The sequence below is a fragment of the Theobroma umbraticum genome, unplaced genomic scaffold, assembly GCF_002168275.2.
Source record: "Theobroma umbraticum cultivar Fairchild unplaced genomic scaffold, ASM216827v3 scaffold_56.0, whole genome shotgun sequence".
Classification (NCBI taxonomy): domain Eukaryota; kingdom Viridiplantae; phylum Streptophyta; class Magnoliopsida; order Malvales; family Malvaceae; genus Theobroma; species Theobroma umbraticum.
This window is the reverse complement of record NW_018397256.1, coordinates 10733820-10753292: the sequence shown is the minus strand read 5'-3', so window position 1 is coordinate 10753292 and position 19473 is coordinate 10733820. Positions and strand designations below refer to the sequence as shown.

The 19473-nt window shown below is 35.1% G+C and overlaps 2 protein-coding genes across 2 annotated transcripts; both read right to left on the bottom strand.

Annotated features, from left to right (window-relative positions):
- Window positions 1–496: 496 nt before the first annotated feature.
- Window positions 497–3864, bottom strand: EIF3K (eukaryotic translation initiation factor 3K). Its single transcript, XM_021420795.2, has 8 exons — window positions 3585–3864; window positions 2883–2939; window positions 2550–2600; window positions 2377–2439; window positions 1727–1777; window positions 1584–1650; window positions 1022–1104; window positions 497–910 (listed from the first exon to the last, which is right to left on the bottom strand). The coding sequence occupies exons 1-8, from the start codon at window positions 3702–3704 to the stop codon at window positions 707–709; spliced, it is 696 nt and encodes a 231-aa protein (XP_021276470.1). The 5' UTR covers window positions 3705–3864; the 3' UTR covers window positions 497–706.
- A 210-nt stretch (window positions 3865–4074) lies between these two features.
- Window positions 4075–10078, bottom strand: TES (ATP binding microtubule motor family protein). The gene is made up of 15 exons (XM_021420118.1): window positions 9795–10078; window positions 9256–9511; window positions 8978–9067; window positions 8788–8888; window positions 8596–8709; window positions 8416–8497; window positions 8187–8254; window positions 7516–7575; window positions 7306–7430; window positions 6896–7094; window positions 6324–6461; window positions 6152–6241; window positions 5168–6076; window positions 4745–5052; window positions 4075–4630 (listed from the first exon to the last, which is right to left on the bottom strand). Exons 2-15 carry the CDS (start codon window positions 9482–9484, stop codon window positions 4303–4305), a joined length of 2841 nt encoding a protein of 946 aa, XP_021275793.1. The 5' UTR covers window positions 9485–9511; window positions 9795–10078; the 3' UTR covers window positions 4075–4302.
- Window positions 10079–19473: the final 9395 nt, after the last annotated feature.

Below are 19473 nucleotides of genomic sequence, written 5' to 3'. Positions count from 1 at the left end.
GCGAGAATCATACCACTAGACCAAACGCCCACGTCTGATCTGCAAATGGCGCCATCACCCTAGCACTACAAACCTCAAAGAAATCTGGATGCTCCTCTTCTCATAATTCTCGGAGTTACATTAGGTCATTTGGATTACAGTCCGAAAGTATTACCACTGGGGCCTACAAAATGTTCTACGTTCCATTCCTAATCCTTGTTTGTAACAGTAACATCCATGTTAAATACTTGCTAGTACTAAAATTTTCCATTATCACTTGATGTGCAAGCAAGCAATTCACAAATAATTTTTAACATTCAGGAGAAGGGAAAGGATGGTGCTGAGATAGAGAATGGAAATTGGCCACTCGAAATTTACATGGTAAGTAAATCAACTACTTTTAGTTATAAACTTCTACCTTTCAAAGAAAAAATAGTGGTTGGACTTGGTACCGGCTTCGCTCATAGACAAGTAGAACATATTAAGAGAAATTTTCAGGAGAGGCTGGCTCACTGCATGATAAGTAATAAATAACTATATTCTGATGAGTGACAAAACAAAGCTAAAGAAAAGTAAATTTTTTAGATAAGTTGACAAGTCTATCCTAAAATAGTTTGTTGCTTGTTCTATATCCAAGACAAAAACAAAAAGTAAGGGTGGCAGCATGCCAGCATCATTGAAACATATAAGGGAAATAACTCCAAAAATTCTTCGTCCCCAGAGGAGTTTAGCCAAGAATGGGGAAAATACGGGTGATGTGCTCCAATGGAACGCTATCAGCAGCGCTTTTCTTTAGCTCAGGATGATTAAATTCGTTCCGAGGTAAGATTATTAGTTGACCCCTGCCATGACCCTTCTCAAGAATCCAACCACTGTTGGCTGCCTGGTGTTCAAGGAATTTATCCAAGGACAAACCTTCAATGTTAATAGCCTGTCACAAACCCAAACCAAAGCTTAAGTTCATACATGTAACCAATAATGAAGATAGATGATCAAATCACAACAACATGAATTGCATATGGAACAAATGAGCTCTACATACCTCAGCAAGTACAGGTCTAGGAATCTTTTGATAAGTCAGAGAAAGGACATGAATTGCATATGTCTGGATTGCTTGCTCAAAACCTGGCATTCAATCATCTGGTAAGCCACACACTTGAAAAGCACAAACGAATATGTTCATCATACACAAAAGAGGAGCAATAAAAGAACAATGTCTTCGTAAATGACAATAGTTAACAGCCAGATTATTCAATGGTTACCATAACAAAAATAGACGCTCAGAAGTTGTCTTCAGAGCAAAAACAAGACACATGTCCTGAACTACACCCATGTATAAATTTATCAGACAAACCTAAAAATCCTGCACTCAATGCCCCAGTGGAAAAGGGCCAGAAGTCTAACTAATGAATACCCACCAGTCCAAGCACTAGTTTATCTTAATTTACAATGTATACATGTTCCATGGTAAAGGAACCTCTGTACATTTCTCAGTAAAATTCACATTTTGCAATAATTCTTAAAAGCCGGTAATGTTCATCCATTCAAATGAAAAATGCAGACATTAAATACATAAAATTCACAACATCAGAGTTTATTATTACCTGGCACAGCCTCAACTATATGACGACTTTTAGCTGCTTCATCCCAGAACTGACGAAATCTTCCTGTCTGCAAATGATATAGGTAGAATGAAATCATCCATCTCATTACTGTTCATGAATTAGTAAAGAAAACAAATACATACCTCCAGATAATGGGAGAGAACAATCAGTGTCTTGAACTGCTCCTCCATTTGCTGATATCACACACAAAGAATTACTTAGAATAACACAAGCATACTTACTGTTGGCCAAAATTTTTTCTGCTAAATATGGAATGATGAAATAGAAAACAAAGAAGAATTTGCAGATTTTACAATTATGATCTCTTTGACGCATGAATGTGCTTACATAAATAGTTCTCATGTGTATGTATATGCAAACATACTTAAGATGTCAACTATTTAACTTATCATAACTTACTTTAAGTAGACATAAGCGGGACTTATGCACTGCTAAAGAACATAGAAGAAATTTTCAAGTTTAACAAAGAAAATATACCTTTATATTACTGCAATGATTAAAGACTTATAATGACACAAGAATCTAGTAAACTCTTTTGGATAACAAGAATCAATTATTTCCCAATTTTCCTTGATTACATGTTTGTAACTCACATGCGAGGGCCTGGCCTCTTGGAAGGTCTAGACTGTCATAATTTAACACAAAACTTGATGAAGCCCAAGACCCAAGGCTAGCAGCCTATGCCAATGCTCATTCAAACATGCTTAATTGCTGATGTTTAAATGTAGTTGAAATGAAAAGCTAAAAGGAAAATATACTGTGAGAATGATACCACTCGCTCTGGAATCAAAAAGAGACAAAGGCTGAAATCTGGAGCTGGCATTGCCATGAGGGCCTGCACAAAAGTAGTCGGGGGGGAACGAGGAAACAAAGCATTAGAAACACATATCGCGCTAATAAACTGATCCATAATTCTAATTGGATAGAGGAAGGGCCTAAACATACCTTAACCAAAATGCGTGCAACAATTTGGGTGCTCATTCGCTCAGGCTCAAACTATAGGGACAAAAAAAATTTCATATTAGAAACAATTGAAAAACTTACAAGTTTTTTCTAACCTGAATTACATTATATCTTTCTCCTTCTTAAGACAGGATAAACTAGAAATAATAACCAGTATGAAACAAAAAATGCAAATAATACATTATACCGTATAAAGAACCACATTCAACTAGAATACAGAACTTGGTTTTCTCTCCCTTCCATTCTATCTCCCACATACAGACAGACACATGCACACACTAACAAACAAGACAGAAGAAGAGAGAATGACCATACCTGGTATAGGCGAAGAAGGCAAAGATTAGCATCCAGACTGTATGTTTGCGATGAGACCTGGTAAACATAAAAGTTGTTATCATTTTAACAACTTCCACTATATGTGAGTGTGTCCTTTTCCCACTTCTAATTTAAAACTTGTTTTTCACTCAAGTATAAAACCGAATTTGAGGGGCTTGCCCAAATAAGTTGCATTCCACCATTAACAGATCAAGCATCATCACAGACATCCTACTAGGTTCACAGCAGGAGGACCCAAACAAAAAGTCAAAGATTTTATCGAACTTATGAAGAATTTCATAACAATTCAGTCTAACCGCAAATATAAGAAGCTGTTCGTTATTGAATGGTCCAAATGTTCTAGTCCATATATTACTGCAGGTACATAAAGATTCTTCACCAATAACGATAATAGTCACATTACAGGCCCCTTCAACATTACCCATTAATTAAATGTACAAAAATCTATAGAAGGGACTAAAGAAGCAACCATATTTAGGTCGTCATAATGCCAGCATCCATCCAAATCAAAGCTGAATCGGACTTCATCCAACCAAATATAGGACCCAAAATCCAAGATGCTCAAACTTTTATATCAAACGAATTAAAAAACCATTTTTTAAAAAGAAAAAACTATAAGTTTATCGAAATGGCGAAAATTTATAACTGAAACAGCTGATTGGTATTAACAAAAAAAGGAACCTGCTCGTTAACATAGTTCTCGAGATCGGGGAGGATGTCGGGATTGTAAGGATTAACTGCCACAAGCTGCTCCACTGTGTAAGAAACCTGTTGTTGCTGTTTTGGAGTTTCTCTTCCCATTTTTCGATTGGCTTCTTTGTCTAACTGTTAAGTTCGCAAAAGGGGTAGCTTGGCTTGTTTCTCAGGTTCAGTAACGGCAATCCAGAGAGAGGACGTGTGCGAGCGAGCAAGCGAGAGAAAGGGCTTAATTAGGGTAAAGGTTAAGCCTTTGCAGCTTGGCACTCTCAGCAACGATATAGGTAAAAATACTCTTATACCCCCTTCATTTTTTCTTTTGCCAGACTATACCCCCACCATTTGTGTATCTTTCTAAAGCCAAAATAAAAAGGAGTTAAAAAAAAAAAAAACCAGCAAAACAAGACATAAAACCCATAATCTAAAATTTTAGATAGTTCATAAGAGTGTGTTGCAATGGTTGAGAGAATTCCAATTCAATAATTAAGAAGATTTGTGGATAATTCAGGAACATATATCAACACTAGGATGGAAGATTTTTACAAGAAAATTCTAACCATTTTCTACCACAAATTTCCGATTTCCAAGGTAAATTTACAAAGGGGAGATGTGAGCAGAGGTTCTATGTCAGCTAGTTTGACAAAAATAATCCTATTTTATCAAAATATAACAAAGAATGAATAGGAGTAAACATGATTTTTGTTTACAAATGCAAGAGGTTTGAAATCAAATTCCACCCCATCCATGACTTCTTATCACAAGGGTTAACAAAATTGAGCTCGAACATCTCCTTGCTGATATGTTCACCAGACTCGCAAAAGCCTACAAGTTTGGCGACGACTTCAGCACTATCCTGCACGTGTTGCATGTTCAAAGGGTCTGTCCATAACTTGTTAACCAGTTGCAACCGCCTCTGCTTTCCTACTGGTGGAACTTCCCATTTCATGTAGAGTATCTCTCTTTCCTCTGCTGACAGTTTGGAGCTCACCCTCTTAGCTAGATACTCTCTTTCTTGCTTAAGTGCCCTGATACTGCATTCAACACCAAGAAACAACATGATCTTTCAGATGAAGAGAAATCCCACGAAAAAAAAGAACATAGAAAATAGAAAATCATGGATAAACCTTTATAAGAACATGACTGACCTTGATGCGACTGAACCTGCAGGTTCATCGCCTAAAAGTGCTGGGCTTGCATTGCCAAGCTCCGCAAAATGCTGCTCCAACCATGTCAACCTTCTAAGCTCAACCTCCATATATATCTGATCAGCTTGGTCTCCTCTGAACAACAAATAAAACTGCGTACGATGTATAATTGAAACATGGCACAAGTGCCATAACATGACAATCTGCTTCCTCTGATCCTCGAACACTAGATGCCATGGCATGGGAGATTGAAGAATACGATCTGTCTCATCAGGTCCAGCTTCATTTGATTCTTCCAGTTCCAACACCTAAGCAAAGGTGGAATAAGGGAAGATTTTCAACCCAAAATATCAATTTCAAGACATTTGCTAGTACTCAACATGTGTACAAAAACAAAAACTAAAGATGCCAAACAGTTGTCACCTGGCAAACCAGAAGCTGCTTTTGATATTGTAGCTTGGCCACCCGTTCTTTCAACTCAGTGACATAAGCTCTAATACTGCGTATGTTCTCCTCAGCTGCATTCTTGAACATCCTCTGCATTTTCTTCACATCAACTGAGCTGGTTTGCCTTGTCGAGGGAGTTCCATCTCTTGATGAGGCGTGTTTATCATCAGCCTTTGGAGGGGTAGTTTTAAATTTGCCTGGCGATCTATGGCTGCGAGAGAGCATTTCATTATCCTCAGGGGCCTTGTTCTCAATCTCATATTCCATTGTCTTTCGGGAAGAAGATAATGGCGAGCATGGAGCCCGTATTATATTTTGCATGTTTGCACTATTGTTCAATGTGAAAGGAAGAATTTTCTTCTTCTTCAATTGGGTCTTGAACTCCGGCGTCTCTTCACCATTTGAAAGATTTGAAACCAACATGTCTATAGATTTCTGAACATTCTCAAGCTTCTTCTCTAGCGATGCAATAGTGCTGCCTTGAGAGTTCAACCGAGTGATCTCTTCTTTCAAGTTGGTCCCATCCCCAATCACAATATCTTCAGGAATGGAGCTAGCTGCTTGCATGTCCTTAATTTCGGAAAGCATCTTTGCTATTGTTTCAGCAGTTTCTTGATTCCCAAATTTGTGGAAGGCAACTTCCTTATGTAGTACTTCAAGTGCCCGATTTGCTTCCTCACCAAGCTGCCTCTGTCGCTGCTCAAGTTTTCGAATTTCATGAACAAGCATGGATGGATCTGTCGAGGTGGCTGACTGCCTTAGTGTTGAATGTCTTCCGATCGTTTTCCTAGGCTGAGAATCTGGAGCACCTGGAACTGGCTCATTGTCAACAGAAAATGAGAGACATCTGACTACTTGGCCAGAAGGACCACCTTGGTTCAGTCCCTGAAAACATAATAAGATGAAAGTCAGAAAATGACACAACTGAAAATAGATACCATAGTTAGCTAATATGTTTACCTTTTGTACCTTGCGTGCTTTTCTTTCTAGTTCTAATAGGGATTGTGCAGTGTCTCTCTGGCGTTTTAACTCTTCCATTTCCCTCACCATCTAGAAAGAACATACTCCTTGTTAGAAAACATCTCCTATAAAAAAGAGTAGTTTTTCTGCTTTCTCTATGAAATATGTATACCTCCTCGATTTTCAATTCCTTTTCCATCAATAAAGATTTTAAGCATGAAGCAGAAGAAGGCTCTGGACTTCGTAGCTCTGCTTCAAGCCTTGCTACTTCCTTCTGCAAATGCTTTACTAACCTTTTGTCCGCAATAACCTGTAAAGAAAGCTCACAAAAATAATAAAGAAGTTTGTACGACTTATATCTGAGTAATTAAAATGAAGAGCAGACTCTGCTGTGCAAACAGCATAATACTTAGTGATAACATTAAAATTGTATAATTGTTTGGCACATCAGACAAACATATATCTGATGTATGTATAAGTATACTTTGAACATGCAACTCTAGAGAATACTTTCAGAAGTCACAGAACCGAATCCAGTTCCTTTGGTAACCAGAAATCCCCCTTGAACAACAGGGGCTATCTGCCATTCTACACACATGATGTTGATCCATTTATCTTCTTTGCTCTAGGAGTTGAGACCCACATGTTGGGGAGGTGCCACCATAAAATTAACTTCAGCAGTCCATTTTTACAGCATAAAGAAAATGGAACATACTAATTTTGTTAGTTATCTATTTATCTTACCATGTTTACTTGGGCATTGTTGGTGACTTCCTTTGCACTAGTTGCAAAAGAGAGAGTATTCCTAGTTTGCTCTACATGACTTAAAGCTGGACTGATGGTACATAAAATTGCTGTTCGAGCATTTCCCCCAAGTGAGTTCTGCAGTATGCGTGTAAGTTTCGAATCTCTATATGGTATGTGACCACTTCTCTTTCCACCACTGCACAAAAAAAAACACAAAGTAAACCAAGTTTCTCATGAACTCCAATTTCCCACAAAAAATTATACATTTAAGGTTTCTAACATCACTTATTGTTGATGTGAAGAGTCATTCATTGGCATACAAACATGACATAAAAATAATTTTTTTTCTTGAAATAATTTCTTGATTCTACAACTGCATGCGGAAGCCCAAGATGAATTTAGCTCACCTGAGCTTTCTAATCACTGTTGTGAGTGTCAACAAGCTGCGGTTAATATGGCTACCTTCTTTCAGTCTTGCACCATCAGCATTTGTTTGAGAGACACGTTCACTTCCTGCGAGGTCCACAAGATTCTGCAATATGGTGTCTTGGTCAAACTAACCATACAATAGTTTATGATCCAGGATGTAAAACAACGCAAAAAATTATTAAACATACCAAACTTGCTAAGAAAGACTTCACACATTCTGAATTTTCCCGAAGACTACTCTCAATGGTCTGCAAAGAATGATCCAAGCAGTGTAAGGTTTTCACCTTACTCATGGAATATGAAGTGGGAATATAGTACTCAGGCACAAATAAAATCAACAAAAGTGGCTCATAGTTGTGATTCGAAACAAACCACATACTAATGTGCAAGTGTGTATGTGTCAGAGAGAGAGCTCATTAGTTGATTAAAAGACAAATCTAAAAGAACAACTCTGTATCTCTAGCACTTCTAGATGGTTTATTAGAAGTCTTAATCAATTATGAATCAAGTTGTTACTTGTGTCAGCAAGCTAATACGAATAAATGAGAATTCAAGAATACTTTTGTCAATAGGGAGGTAGAGTGGACAAAATGAATGCAGAAAAAGATAGCCTTCTTTGTGCAACCCTCAGGCACATAGAAAAGGTCAAACTTGGAAAAGAAAGAAAACAGATGGATCAAGCATTGGAATCAACAGATTAGTTACTAGTGCAATTTATACATTCTTTACCAATGCAAAGAAAGGAAAAAGGCAGAAACTATTGCAATGCACAGGGGAGGTTGCCTACTTAACTCAAACAGAATGCAGCCACTAATAAAATTTGAAATGAATTGAGAAAAAAGAAACAGTTCTGTCTTACCAGCCTGATAATCTGATGTGACCTTGAGCTTTTATCGTTCAAAGCGGTTTCTCCCACCTGCCTTTGTGCTGCAGAGTTTGTTAAGTACAAAATGTTATTGATTATACAAGTGCTAAGTCAGTTAATGGTAAATTATGAGTGAGCCTAAAATATTGATGTAGGAAGATATATGAGCAAAACCAATAAGACTAACCAGATAAATAATTGCATCTCATAATTATAAATTTACCTTCACAAATGCCAATTAAGTGCTTCAAATGTTGGCTGTCCTTGATGACTTCTTCGACAAGTTTTTCAACGATGGTACCTTTCTGTATTTTACAAAACAAAATTTCAAAATGGAAACTGTCAAAATATCAAAAGGCTTTATTCTCTCAATAAAGAATTGAAAAGAAGCTCCATTTTATACCTCAGGATCATCCAGAAGTCTCAAGCAACCAGAATCACGATTCAAAAGGTCAACAACAGTCTCGTTGTATATCTCCAGTGCAGAAAGTTTTAAGACAAAGTCTCTCTCCTGTGTCTGAGAGATTGAAATACTTAAGCATGATGACAGGAGCAAATCCCAACACAACAATTTATTTATCAAATAGTAACTTACAATTTTTATGTGTTCAAAGATGTCCTTAACAGCATTTTCAGTGATTCCTCTCATGGTAAATGTCTTCCCACTACTTGTCTGGCCATATGCAAAAATTGTTGCTGTGCAAGGAAGAAATTGTTCACCCCGTTTTTAAATTTTACTCCAATGGGAAAAGAAAATAAAAAAGGAATACAAAAAGAAATCTAACCATTAATTCCTGTGAGAGCAGATAAGGCAACATCCTTGGCCCCTTCTTCATAAACCTTCCTAGTAGAGCATGATGGATCAAAAACTCTATCTGCCATATATAAGTCATTTTTAGTCAAAATTAGTAAGAACGCTAATAAAAGAAATTTAATAATCATTTCTTGAATTTCTCATTAGCCATCAACTAACATTAGTAAAATATAACATTCATTAACCCCAAAGCTAGTGAACGATAGATCATTGAAGATCACAACAAATTTACAGTAATGTGAGAGATACCAAAACTGTAGTGAGTAGCGGGGCGTTCATAATTTGGATTCTTGAAATGGATGGTATGGTCATCGACACAATTCCAAGCAATAAGATCATACATTGCTTGTTCTCTCCGGCTTAGCGGCCGCATCCGAACAGTCACCAGAATCTTCTCCTCCCGAGCCTTGAGGCCTCCCGGGGTGGCCGCCGGTGTCCTTGGTATCTTACACAATGGCGTGGCTGGTGTCCCAACCATCTTCTTAATAAACTCAGTTTCAATTTCCTGCTTTAAAATTAAATAGAATCAGGTTAAAGAACTTCAAGAATCTATCTAGGTTTTACCAAGAAAAAAAATAGATCAACATTAAATAACAGTGAGATCAAACCTGCATAAATTGGGAAAAAATTATTTCTTTTTTTACATGATTTTATTTTCTTTCCTTGTTTGCCATTTTCACTTCAAAGCTAACTTTTTTAAAACGATCCAACAAAAAATCACCTGAAATATTTTCAAGAAATTAAAAAAAATAACAGCAAAAGAATAGAAATAACAATGAGGAACTTACAGCGAAAGTCCAATTCTTTTCAAAACTTCAGTTCTTGAAGACCGCGGGGGAAAATACAGATTCAACAAATGCGGAGAAATACGACGTCGTAACAACAATCCAAATCAATGTTCATTAGGGTTTCTCCAGTAAACCTGAGTTTTTGGGGAGGACTAATAATTTTGCATTTGTTTGTTTCGAGGGAAAAAGATGAAGAAGAGATGAGGAGGAAGAAGGAAGAGAACGTAACGGATACTTTTGTTTCGTTTTTAGCATTATTAATTTTTTTTAATATTTTTTTCCGTTCTGTGCGCGCACCTGATAGGGGCAAGTATAAATTTGAACTGGTGGGGTCCGTTTCCTTAGGGACCGCAGGTGGAGCCCACTTTTTCACATGATCCCTTCTTTCAAACAGAACCCATTTGCGAAAGTTGGACGCCTACAAGCCCACCAGAACAACGGAGAGGCCCAAATATTAATTTATGGCATCAACTCTCAACGGTCTATTAGATTGATCCTTACATCATTTCCGCCTCAAATTTAAGGCCCAAATTCCACGTGGAAGTCTCGAGTTTGAAGTTATTTGCGTGTAGATCAATGGCGGTGGTGAATGATTGACAATTTTTATAGAAATGTAAAAAAGAGAGCCCCATACGTTTGGAGATACTGTGAGAATAAAGGGTTCTCTGTGCGTTTTATTACCAGACAGAATATCCGTTAGCTAAAAAACATAGATGCAATGCAAGGAAGGAGAGATTCGTGGAAGAAGAAAAGAAAAAAAGAAAAAGTAAAAAGTATTTTTGTTTGTTTGTATGGTTTTTATTGGTTTAGAAGGGAGAAACTTGTTGTGTATACAAACGTGTAGATTTGGGATTTTCTATATTTTTGCAACATGTCCTCTTCCAAATATGGTAGAATCGAAAGGAAAAATGGGCAGTCGGTGAACACGTCCCTGAACAAAACACAAAGTCAATTCTTTCTTCTTATTCGTTATTTGCGTGGCGATTGGCAAACGAGTGAAAGGGACAACTAAGTGTTTCTTCTCCCCTGCCTCGCACAAAATAATGTTAGGAATCCCCCTTTATTCTTTCCCCAAAACTTTTGGTTTCCCTTCTGTTTCACCTCATGCTATAATTCACAAGTTTTGGTAAAAGAGCTCTATCATGTCTTTCACTGATGGGTCTCGTATTAAAAGCTCAAAGACACATTCCATTGAACTAAAGACTAGTAACTAACATATTGTTTCCGCTTGGCATCTCTCTTCAATCATGAACATCGATAAACACAACGCTTGGAAAAAAATTAGAAAGTTATAAACTTTCTACTAAAGAATTAGGATATTCATTAAAGTCTTGCCCCAGTAAGAAAAGGAATATGATGCGGAACTAGAACTCGAGAGAACGACATCAGTGCCACGTGGAAAAGCGTCCGCGGAGTCAAGTTACTTTGGGCTTTTCTCATTATCAAAGCCAGCCCACGTAGCCAAAATTATGGACTAATGCATCGTGGGGTCCAATTTTTACTACAGTTAACGAAATATACGCATCAAACTGCTTGATAGAGAACGAGCACTCTCTTTCGAATTAAATCCAGTTGACCCCATCTGAAAAAAGGCTGAGGAACAATTTGTTTTGAAAAATGTCAAATCTTAATCTAAAACTCACATCTGATCCGTTCAATGTGGCAAGAGAGAGAGAGAGAGAGAGAGAGAGAGAGGGAGAGGAAGGTTAAATATCTACCATGAAAACGTGCTTGGGGGACGGTGAGAGTTCAGAGTTGAGACCCTCGTGTCTTATCACCAAAGGGCACATGCGAATTATGTAAAAGCAACGGCTTATATTTGATTGGGAGAAGGTTCATCAGTAGAAAAATGAAAATTGTTTTGAGATAAGCATTACCTAATCATAATGAGATATAGACAAAGAGACTTTACCGATTATATCAATCAAAATCAATATGGAAAATCAATGAAGAATTTTTTAGTTGACAGCCCAGCTGATTATTGAATAACTTATCAAAGTGTCAAAACGTCGAATTTCTATTCTTGAACGGCATAGAATTAAAGGGAAATCAAATCTTTATTTATATGATTCTTTTATTTATTTATTTTTTATTTTTTGGGTTTTGGACGGGAGATTTCATTAAAATCAGATTGGCTTATTATCCCTTCTTGTCTCCTTTTAGATTGCTCACATGCCCACGAGAATGACACTTGGTTGCTTGTTATGGCACGATTAAGGGTCATATTGTCTGAGATTAGGGAAGATCCATCATCTATGTGATAAGGGCTCCCCTTTATTAATCTTTTGGTCTCCCCTGCCTGCAATTTTTGGAACAAATGTTGTTGTTTTTTACCAAAAATCAAAAAGAGTCTCTGAAGGAGATATGTGCAAAAGGCTCAATATATTCCAGGCCATCAAGAAGAAAACAAACAACTGAAGTGTAGGCTCAGACGCAACGAGCACAAGAAAAAAAAAATGATGTTTGATGAGAGGTCCCAAATTTTCGCACCCAAGTCAGAGGGCTTAGCCCCACCGAATCCGTGGGTGTGTGAACATGCCTGCAAGCCAGCACAATAGATTAGATCCACACCCACAAGATTAAATCCGCCGTACAAAATTCAATTTTAATATTTAATAATTTGATTTCAAATCTCCAAATTTCATACAAAACGCAAAAAAAAAAAAAACCTGCATGGAAAACACTTTGAAATTTGATTCATGCAAGTTGAGCTGATAATCTTTTCTGAAAAGAAAGCTGGCACCCCACCTTAGATTTAAACCCAATTCCCTCGAATCACAATTTAAAGACAACAACAACCCAACAATAGTAAGTTCAGCAATCCAACTCCCAACAACAAAAGCAAGAAATGTACAATCAATGGGAGAGATATCGGTGACGCTTGGAGTGGAAGAAAAGTCATCAACCAATGACGACGGACCTAAATTTAACAAAAGCCATCATTTGAGATCTCTGACCCACAAACTATCAAGACAGCCACCCACTGATTTTTTTTTTTTTAATCTTCTTCTTCTTCTTCCTTCTTTCCTCCTCTAGCTGATCAGTCATCGTGATTTTTTTACATGATGCAGAGGTTACTATGTAATTAATGAATGGAAGTCAATGACCTAACATTTCTTTCATGAGGCATAGACAAAAATTTCACTTGACAGAAAGGTCGTTTGTTTGTATGATGAACCCATCTTCCATGCGTCAACAGCACGCCAAAAACCCATAACCTTTGACCTTAAAACAATCAAAAAGTACCCATTTTTCTTCTATTTGCTTTGTTTAATTAATTGAATCCGTTCTGATAACATTTTGTAATATCCCTACACTTTATTGCATTCTCCAATGCGAATTATTTAATTCTCTAATCTTAAATGGCACATCCCATGATGAAATGGAATATGATATCATTAAAAAAAAAAGTTATTTGCTATGCCCTATATTAAAAATGTGGAAATTTTATCTATGTCTAGTTTATATAATTTGTAATAAGAAATTAGCAATGGCATGATTGTCGCCGTCAGCATTAGTAATTTAGTAGTGGCATGCGACTCTAGTGGGATCGATGGAGACAAAAAGCAGGAAATTACTCTTATTCTTCCTATGCATCTTGCTATATATTGAAAAATAAAAGTAAATTTATAACTATTGTGGGTCATTTCGAAGTCAACTTTTCAATATTTGCACCTTCACATTTCAATAAATCCAAAAATATATACATCATGCATGATCATGCTTTGTAAATGGAGTTTAAATTAAAAAGAAGGCCTTCTCCTTAAACAGTTTAATAGCATGGGGACCACTTTATTAGAAGTGATGCCATGATATTTAAATTTTTTTTTATTCAAGATCTATTGTAAGAGTACTTAAATTAAATTCAACATAACTTTATTAGAAGTGTATTGTTGAGTATTATCATTAATAGAATTTTGTTGTTATTGTTTGGGATTTGAGTCTTGTGAAATAATTTTTTTTTCTTTTAAAATATCTTTCCATGGTTTATTTATCTAAAATTATAAAATTTGTTAAAAATTACTCTTTATTAAAATAGAATATGATTTTACATAGCAAATTGTCAAGTTTAGTAACTAACAATATGATAATTTTTTATTAATTCATCAAAACTAAATGTAAGCATCCACAAACCACATAAAGTTAAATAGAAAAATCAAATAATCAAATAATATATCTACAAAATAAATCAATAAAAAAAATCACAATTTCAATATATTGCTTAACATATAATACTATTTTCTATTAACCAGATTATAATTATGAATTCAAATTATCAAACTTATCAAAAATAAATTTAGATACGAAATATTTAAAAATTTAATTTAAGTAAAAAATTACTTACAATTAAAGTTAGATGAATTGTTTTGATAAAGTGAAAAACACAGTCAAAGAATAGAAAAAAAGAAGAACTCAAATTTTTAGATAAAGAGAATAGTTTAGATTTTGATTTTTTTAATAAAATTTTAAATTATAAAAAAAATTATCTTTACTTATAGTATTTAAATATAAATACATAAATTACTTTTTGATAAGTCATTCTTTGTTAAAGTCTTTGATTTCATTCTTTATAAAATTGTAAAAAGAATAATAAATTTATTAACATATTAATTACCTTAAATCTTAAATAAATTGTATAAAAATTAAAATATTTTTAAAGGTGAGTGATGTCATGTGACACCATTCCTTCCTACATGGGTCCGCCCATGTCTTATAGCTTATATCCATTACATGTATAATAAACTGAGGTTTTTTTTTCTTTTTAATTTTTGCCACGTGAAAAATCATATTGACAAGGATCTCGTAAATTCAGTCATAGTCTACATCGTTCAAATGTGACTTGAGATATATTTGAGGATGCCAAGTTTGGTAAGATTTTCCCTTCACCTTGTAACAATCGGCAATCTCGGCACCTAGGCATTCAAAACTTGCTGCGTTGCGAGGGTTACAATACTCACAAACCTTGACTTGGAGTTTACAAAGATGTTAGGCGCACCGAACCCCAATCAAGTGCAAAATGGTAGCTAAAAGAGCCTATCCAGATTGGATTTAGGCTGAGGGGCCCTACAAAAGCATCACTTTCCAACTTCATTTCTCTAACCATTTATTTTCCCTTTCTTCCATTAGCAAAACTTGCTTGCTGATTGGTCCCTTGCTGGTCCCAACATAAAGCTTGTGTGTGGGGTACAGTGGCTTAGTCTTTCGATTTGAATATTGGGTGAACTTTGTAAATGACTTGCCAAATGAAGAAGGTGATCTTTTATTTTCTCAAGCAATAATGTAACGGTGGGTGCATCTCCACGATCACTTTATATATAATAATAAAATAATTGTCAACCGTTTATTTGGAAATGAAATGACTGTACTTGTTTTTAACATTTTTCCAAATTTGTAAGGTGACTTTGAACAATACAAATTAGGTAAAGAACAATGGACTGATCTGTCCAGTTGGCTAATTTACTTGCAGCACTGAAGGTAATTCAATTTGATTTTGGAATCCTGATTTTAATATTGTGATGAAAGCTTTTTCCTACTCGTACCAATATTTTTGGTGAAAAAAACACTCGGGGCAAGAATAATCATTAATTTCTTTCCTTCCAAATCTCACGCCATTATGTGTGCCAAATTTTGAGAGATTTTTGACACGTCATCCCCGTTGTTATCCATACAAATTTTAGGATTACGCAAATATAATTATGAACGACAATGAAGACAGGCCCTGTCCAATTATTTGCCATTAGTTAATAAAGAGGATGATTGATGATGGACTGAAAAAAGGGCAAAATAATTCAACATTATTGTTAGGAAAAAATATTTTAAATTTCTCCTAACTAATTTTGTGGGGGCACAAGCTTAAAACTTTTAGCTATCTATTTTGGAAATAACCCTAGTTTTTTGTTCTATTTTTTAATTTATTAAAAATAAAAAGGCATAAAAATAAAAAAAATACTTTTAAATTATTTATAAAATTTAAATAATTTTTTATTTTTTATTATATTTAATCAATATTTTGTAATTTTATTTTGAATCAATAAGTTCTTATAACTTATTCTTGATTAACTGTTGTTAATTAAAATATTATTTATTTTTATTTTTATTTGATGTTACATAATATTAACATGATATGTTGATATATTGTATTGGATGATATGATATGTTAATGTGACATGTAATATGATTATATGATATTTTTTATTATCAACATTATGTGGATATAAAATGATAAATATAATTTTGACTAATGATAATTAATTTAATCGTAAACACTTATTTGATATAAAATAAAAATATAAAAATTTTATTAAACATATAATAAAGATTTATTTAATTTTTAAAAATAATTTAAATTATTATGTAAAATAAATTCTTCGACTAGTGCTGGTCATCTTAAAACAATATTTATGACGGTCAAAATCAAGCCAACACATGCACTTATGCATTTGCGAAAAGCAATAAAGGGGAAGATATTTTATGTGGGGTTACACATTCGTTTTTGTGATTGGCAATTTCTCATTGTTGTCATCCATTGTAGTAGCTTTTAGTGTACCCCCATCGAATTTCCCTGCCAACTAGGTTTATTAATTGTTTTGAACTCCAATTGACTCTTTCATTGTTTACATTTTTTAGATTATTTTGTTTATTTATTTACTTGTTTAATCTTTACTGGGATTCAACTCTCAAAGTCTCTGATTTTAAAATAATGACTATAGAGCTTGTTATTTTTGGGGAAATAAAAAAAAAAAAGAAAGAAAACTGACATTGACCCCATTTGCTTCTACCAACACTAGTTTTCAACATTCATTTTTGTAATTAAAAGGCCATTTATTCAGATATTTAACAATTAAATAGGTGATCATCAATCACTTTTACCATTAAAGGCTTCTCACTGATGTCATTACACTAATCATTTGGTCGACAATTTTTTTATTCACCAAGTTGGCCAAGAAATTTTGTCTCGAGTTTATGGCAGTTCTATGGCAAACCCAGAATTTATATGCTAATTCAAACAAAATTAGCTAATGTAAGAACAAATTGCAACCAACTTGTTGGGTCATTTTCCTTTTCATAGCTTGGATTACTTCATACTTTACATGAATATCTCAACGACGACCACACAACTTCAGTGATTCTAAGCACCAAATTACAATGACAAGAGACACCTAAATGCAACAAAATGACGTGCCATTTCTCTTCTGCTAATAGTTATTAAATGTAAATACGTCCTTAACTTGTTTTTACTATGATTTTATCCCAAACTTTGTTCTCCAGCAACAGAATTAAGTAGGGGAGAAAGATTTATTTAAAAAAAAAAATACATATGGGAATGGGACCTAGGTGGTCCGTACAGAAACAGCCAGACAACCTGTCGAAAATGGACTTCTCTTTCAGACTCAATGCTCTGATTGCAAACTCCAATGGCAGCAGGCAGCAATTTATCCTCTTTCTCTCTCTCCCAAAGCCTTCGGCTTGGTCTGGTCCAGCCCCAAACTAAAACAAAAGAATCAAAGAATTTAGTGCTGTCTCTGTGACTCTCCACGTGATCCACATCTCACCTAATTCCTTACCATTTCAATTTTGGCAGTGACGACATTATCCAAAACCTCTTGATTTTTTAAATGTGAAGCGTTTAAATTTTTGTGGTTGAACAAACGAGTTCATTTGAGGTATTAAAGACATGCGGTTTAATTATAGCAAGCAAAACCATGCTCTTAGATCACCCACACAAGCTTGCCAAGTATAGATGATTACGACATAAATATGCACACTCTAAATCGTTATATTATGAATTTATATACCACGTATTATCAGCCTATACATTACAGGATTCAAAATTTTAATAATTTATAATCCGCAAGCTCAATTATTTAATAATATATTTATTTTAAAATTTATTAAATATAAATTCATTTTGAATTTGAATACCTTTTTTAGTCATCATTTATATGCATTGATTAATAATAGTGTACTAATAATATTTTAAAAACAACTGTGATTTCAGCATTAAGTCATAAGCCACGTGAGGGGGTTTTGAAAATCAAATACCAGGTGACGCCAAAACCACAACACCTAGCCACTGGATTTTCCAGAAGCTCTCCTTTCTCTCTCTCTTCTAATTTCAAGGATTAAAAAAAATTCCAACCGGGTAAGCTTGTTTACCAACCTTGGGAATTAAATAAAATTGATCAATTAAATTTTAATTTCATAAATTTATTTGGTACGACTTATAAGTTTGTCGGTGCTATCGTGCCACGTCGGACATCGATGATTCTGCCAATCCAATTCTAGAGTTCGCTGTCTCACACTTTTATTCGTCGGGACCCGCTTGCCAGCTAGACTCATTTCACACGGAACCCAACTCAGTCGGGTTACCTCAGGCTTAACAACGGACCAATCCACTCTCCCCACGTTGCGCAGCAGAGGATCTATGGTTTTGTTTGTAATCGCCTTCCGGACAACGTGACCCCACCAACCCCGGTAGCGTAACTGGCGCGCTGTGAATCCAACGTGGCGGCTGCAAAAACTTTGTAGGTGTATTGGATTTTAATTATCCACAAGAAGTAAAACATCCAAAAAAATTTATTAATAAAGTCTAAATGACGAAATTCACCCTGCCAACGGTGACGTCGCCGGCGCTTATTGTACAACCGAACACCCGCCAGATTTTCTTTTCCTTGAATGGAAGTTGAGAGGCGAAAAAATATTTGCGCAAAGTCAAAGACTACATGAATCATAGAAAACGAAACAAGAAACAATTGAAAATTAAATATATATTTAATCAAAATTGAGTATAATAAATAAATAAATAAATAAAAGAGAAACCTTTGTTTTTTCCTTCAACTCTCAAGTTAATCCAAAATGTTACTAAATTAAATATATAAAAACTAAGTAAGTTTGAGGAGGAAGAAAAGTGGATAAAAAATTAATAAAAAATGGGACCATGGGGCCAACAGAATAGGGGACGAAAAAGAAGAAGCGGTTTCTGAAAGGAACAATGAAACCACAGAAAGGTGAGAAGGCAGTATTGATGGGTTTTTCTAGGGGTCACAGAAACCAAGAGAGAAACTTAAGATCTAGCTTAACATAGCCATGAAAACCAAAGGTGATGGGAAGAGACTGCCTCCCTTTTGTGTATAAAAGGAACTCTAACCTCACCTCTTTCTCCATCCCATTTCCATTCTTTTGCTTTCCATCCTTTCATTTTTTGCGTTTATTGCAACAACTTATTCCCCTTTTCTTCAACTCTTTTTCTCTTTCCTCCTCTTAGTTTAATTTCTTCCTTGTTGCAAACTCAAGGTAATCCGCATTGCCTTTCTGGTGCTTGTTGTCCAAAAGTCCAAACAAAATTTGAGTTGGGTGTTTTTGTTTTTCATGGTTTTGGTTGTGGCAAATGCTATGAAGATCCTTTGTCTGTTTTTGCCTTTTATTTTGCGTTGTTGGGATTTTTGGGGGGGTACACGAGGATAGATAATCAGACAGGAGTGTATGGTGAATGTAAACGAAATTTTTACTGAAAATTTACTTGAAGCTACAAAACTTTTTTTTGTGCTTGCATAATCGGAAAAACAAAAGAAAAGTCTTTGGCTGTGATGATCACAAGCAGCAGTGTTTGTCCCCACTTTTGTCTCTGCGCTTTCTGACTCGTGTCCCTACACTTTTCCACTTTCAATTCTACCTTGGA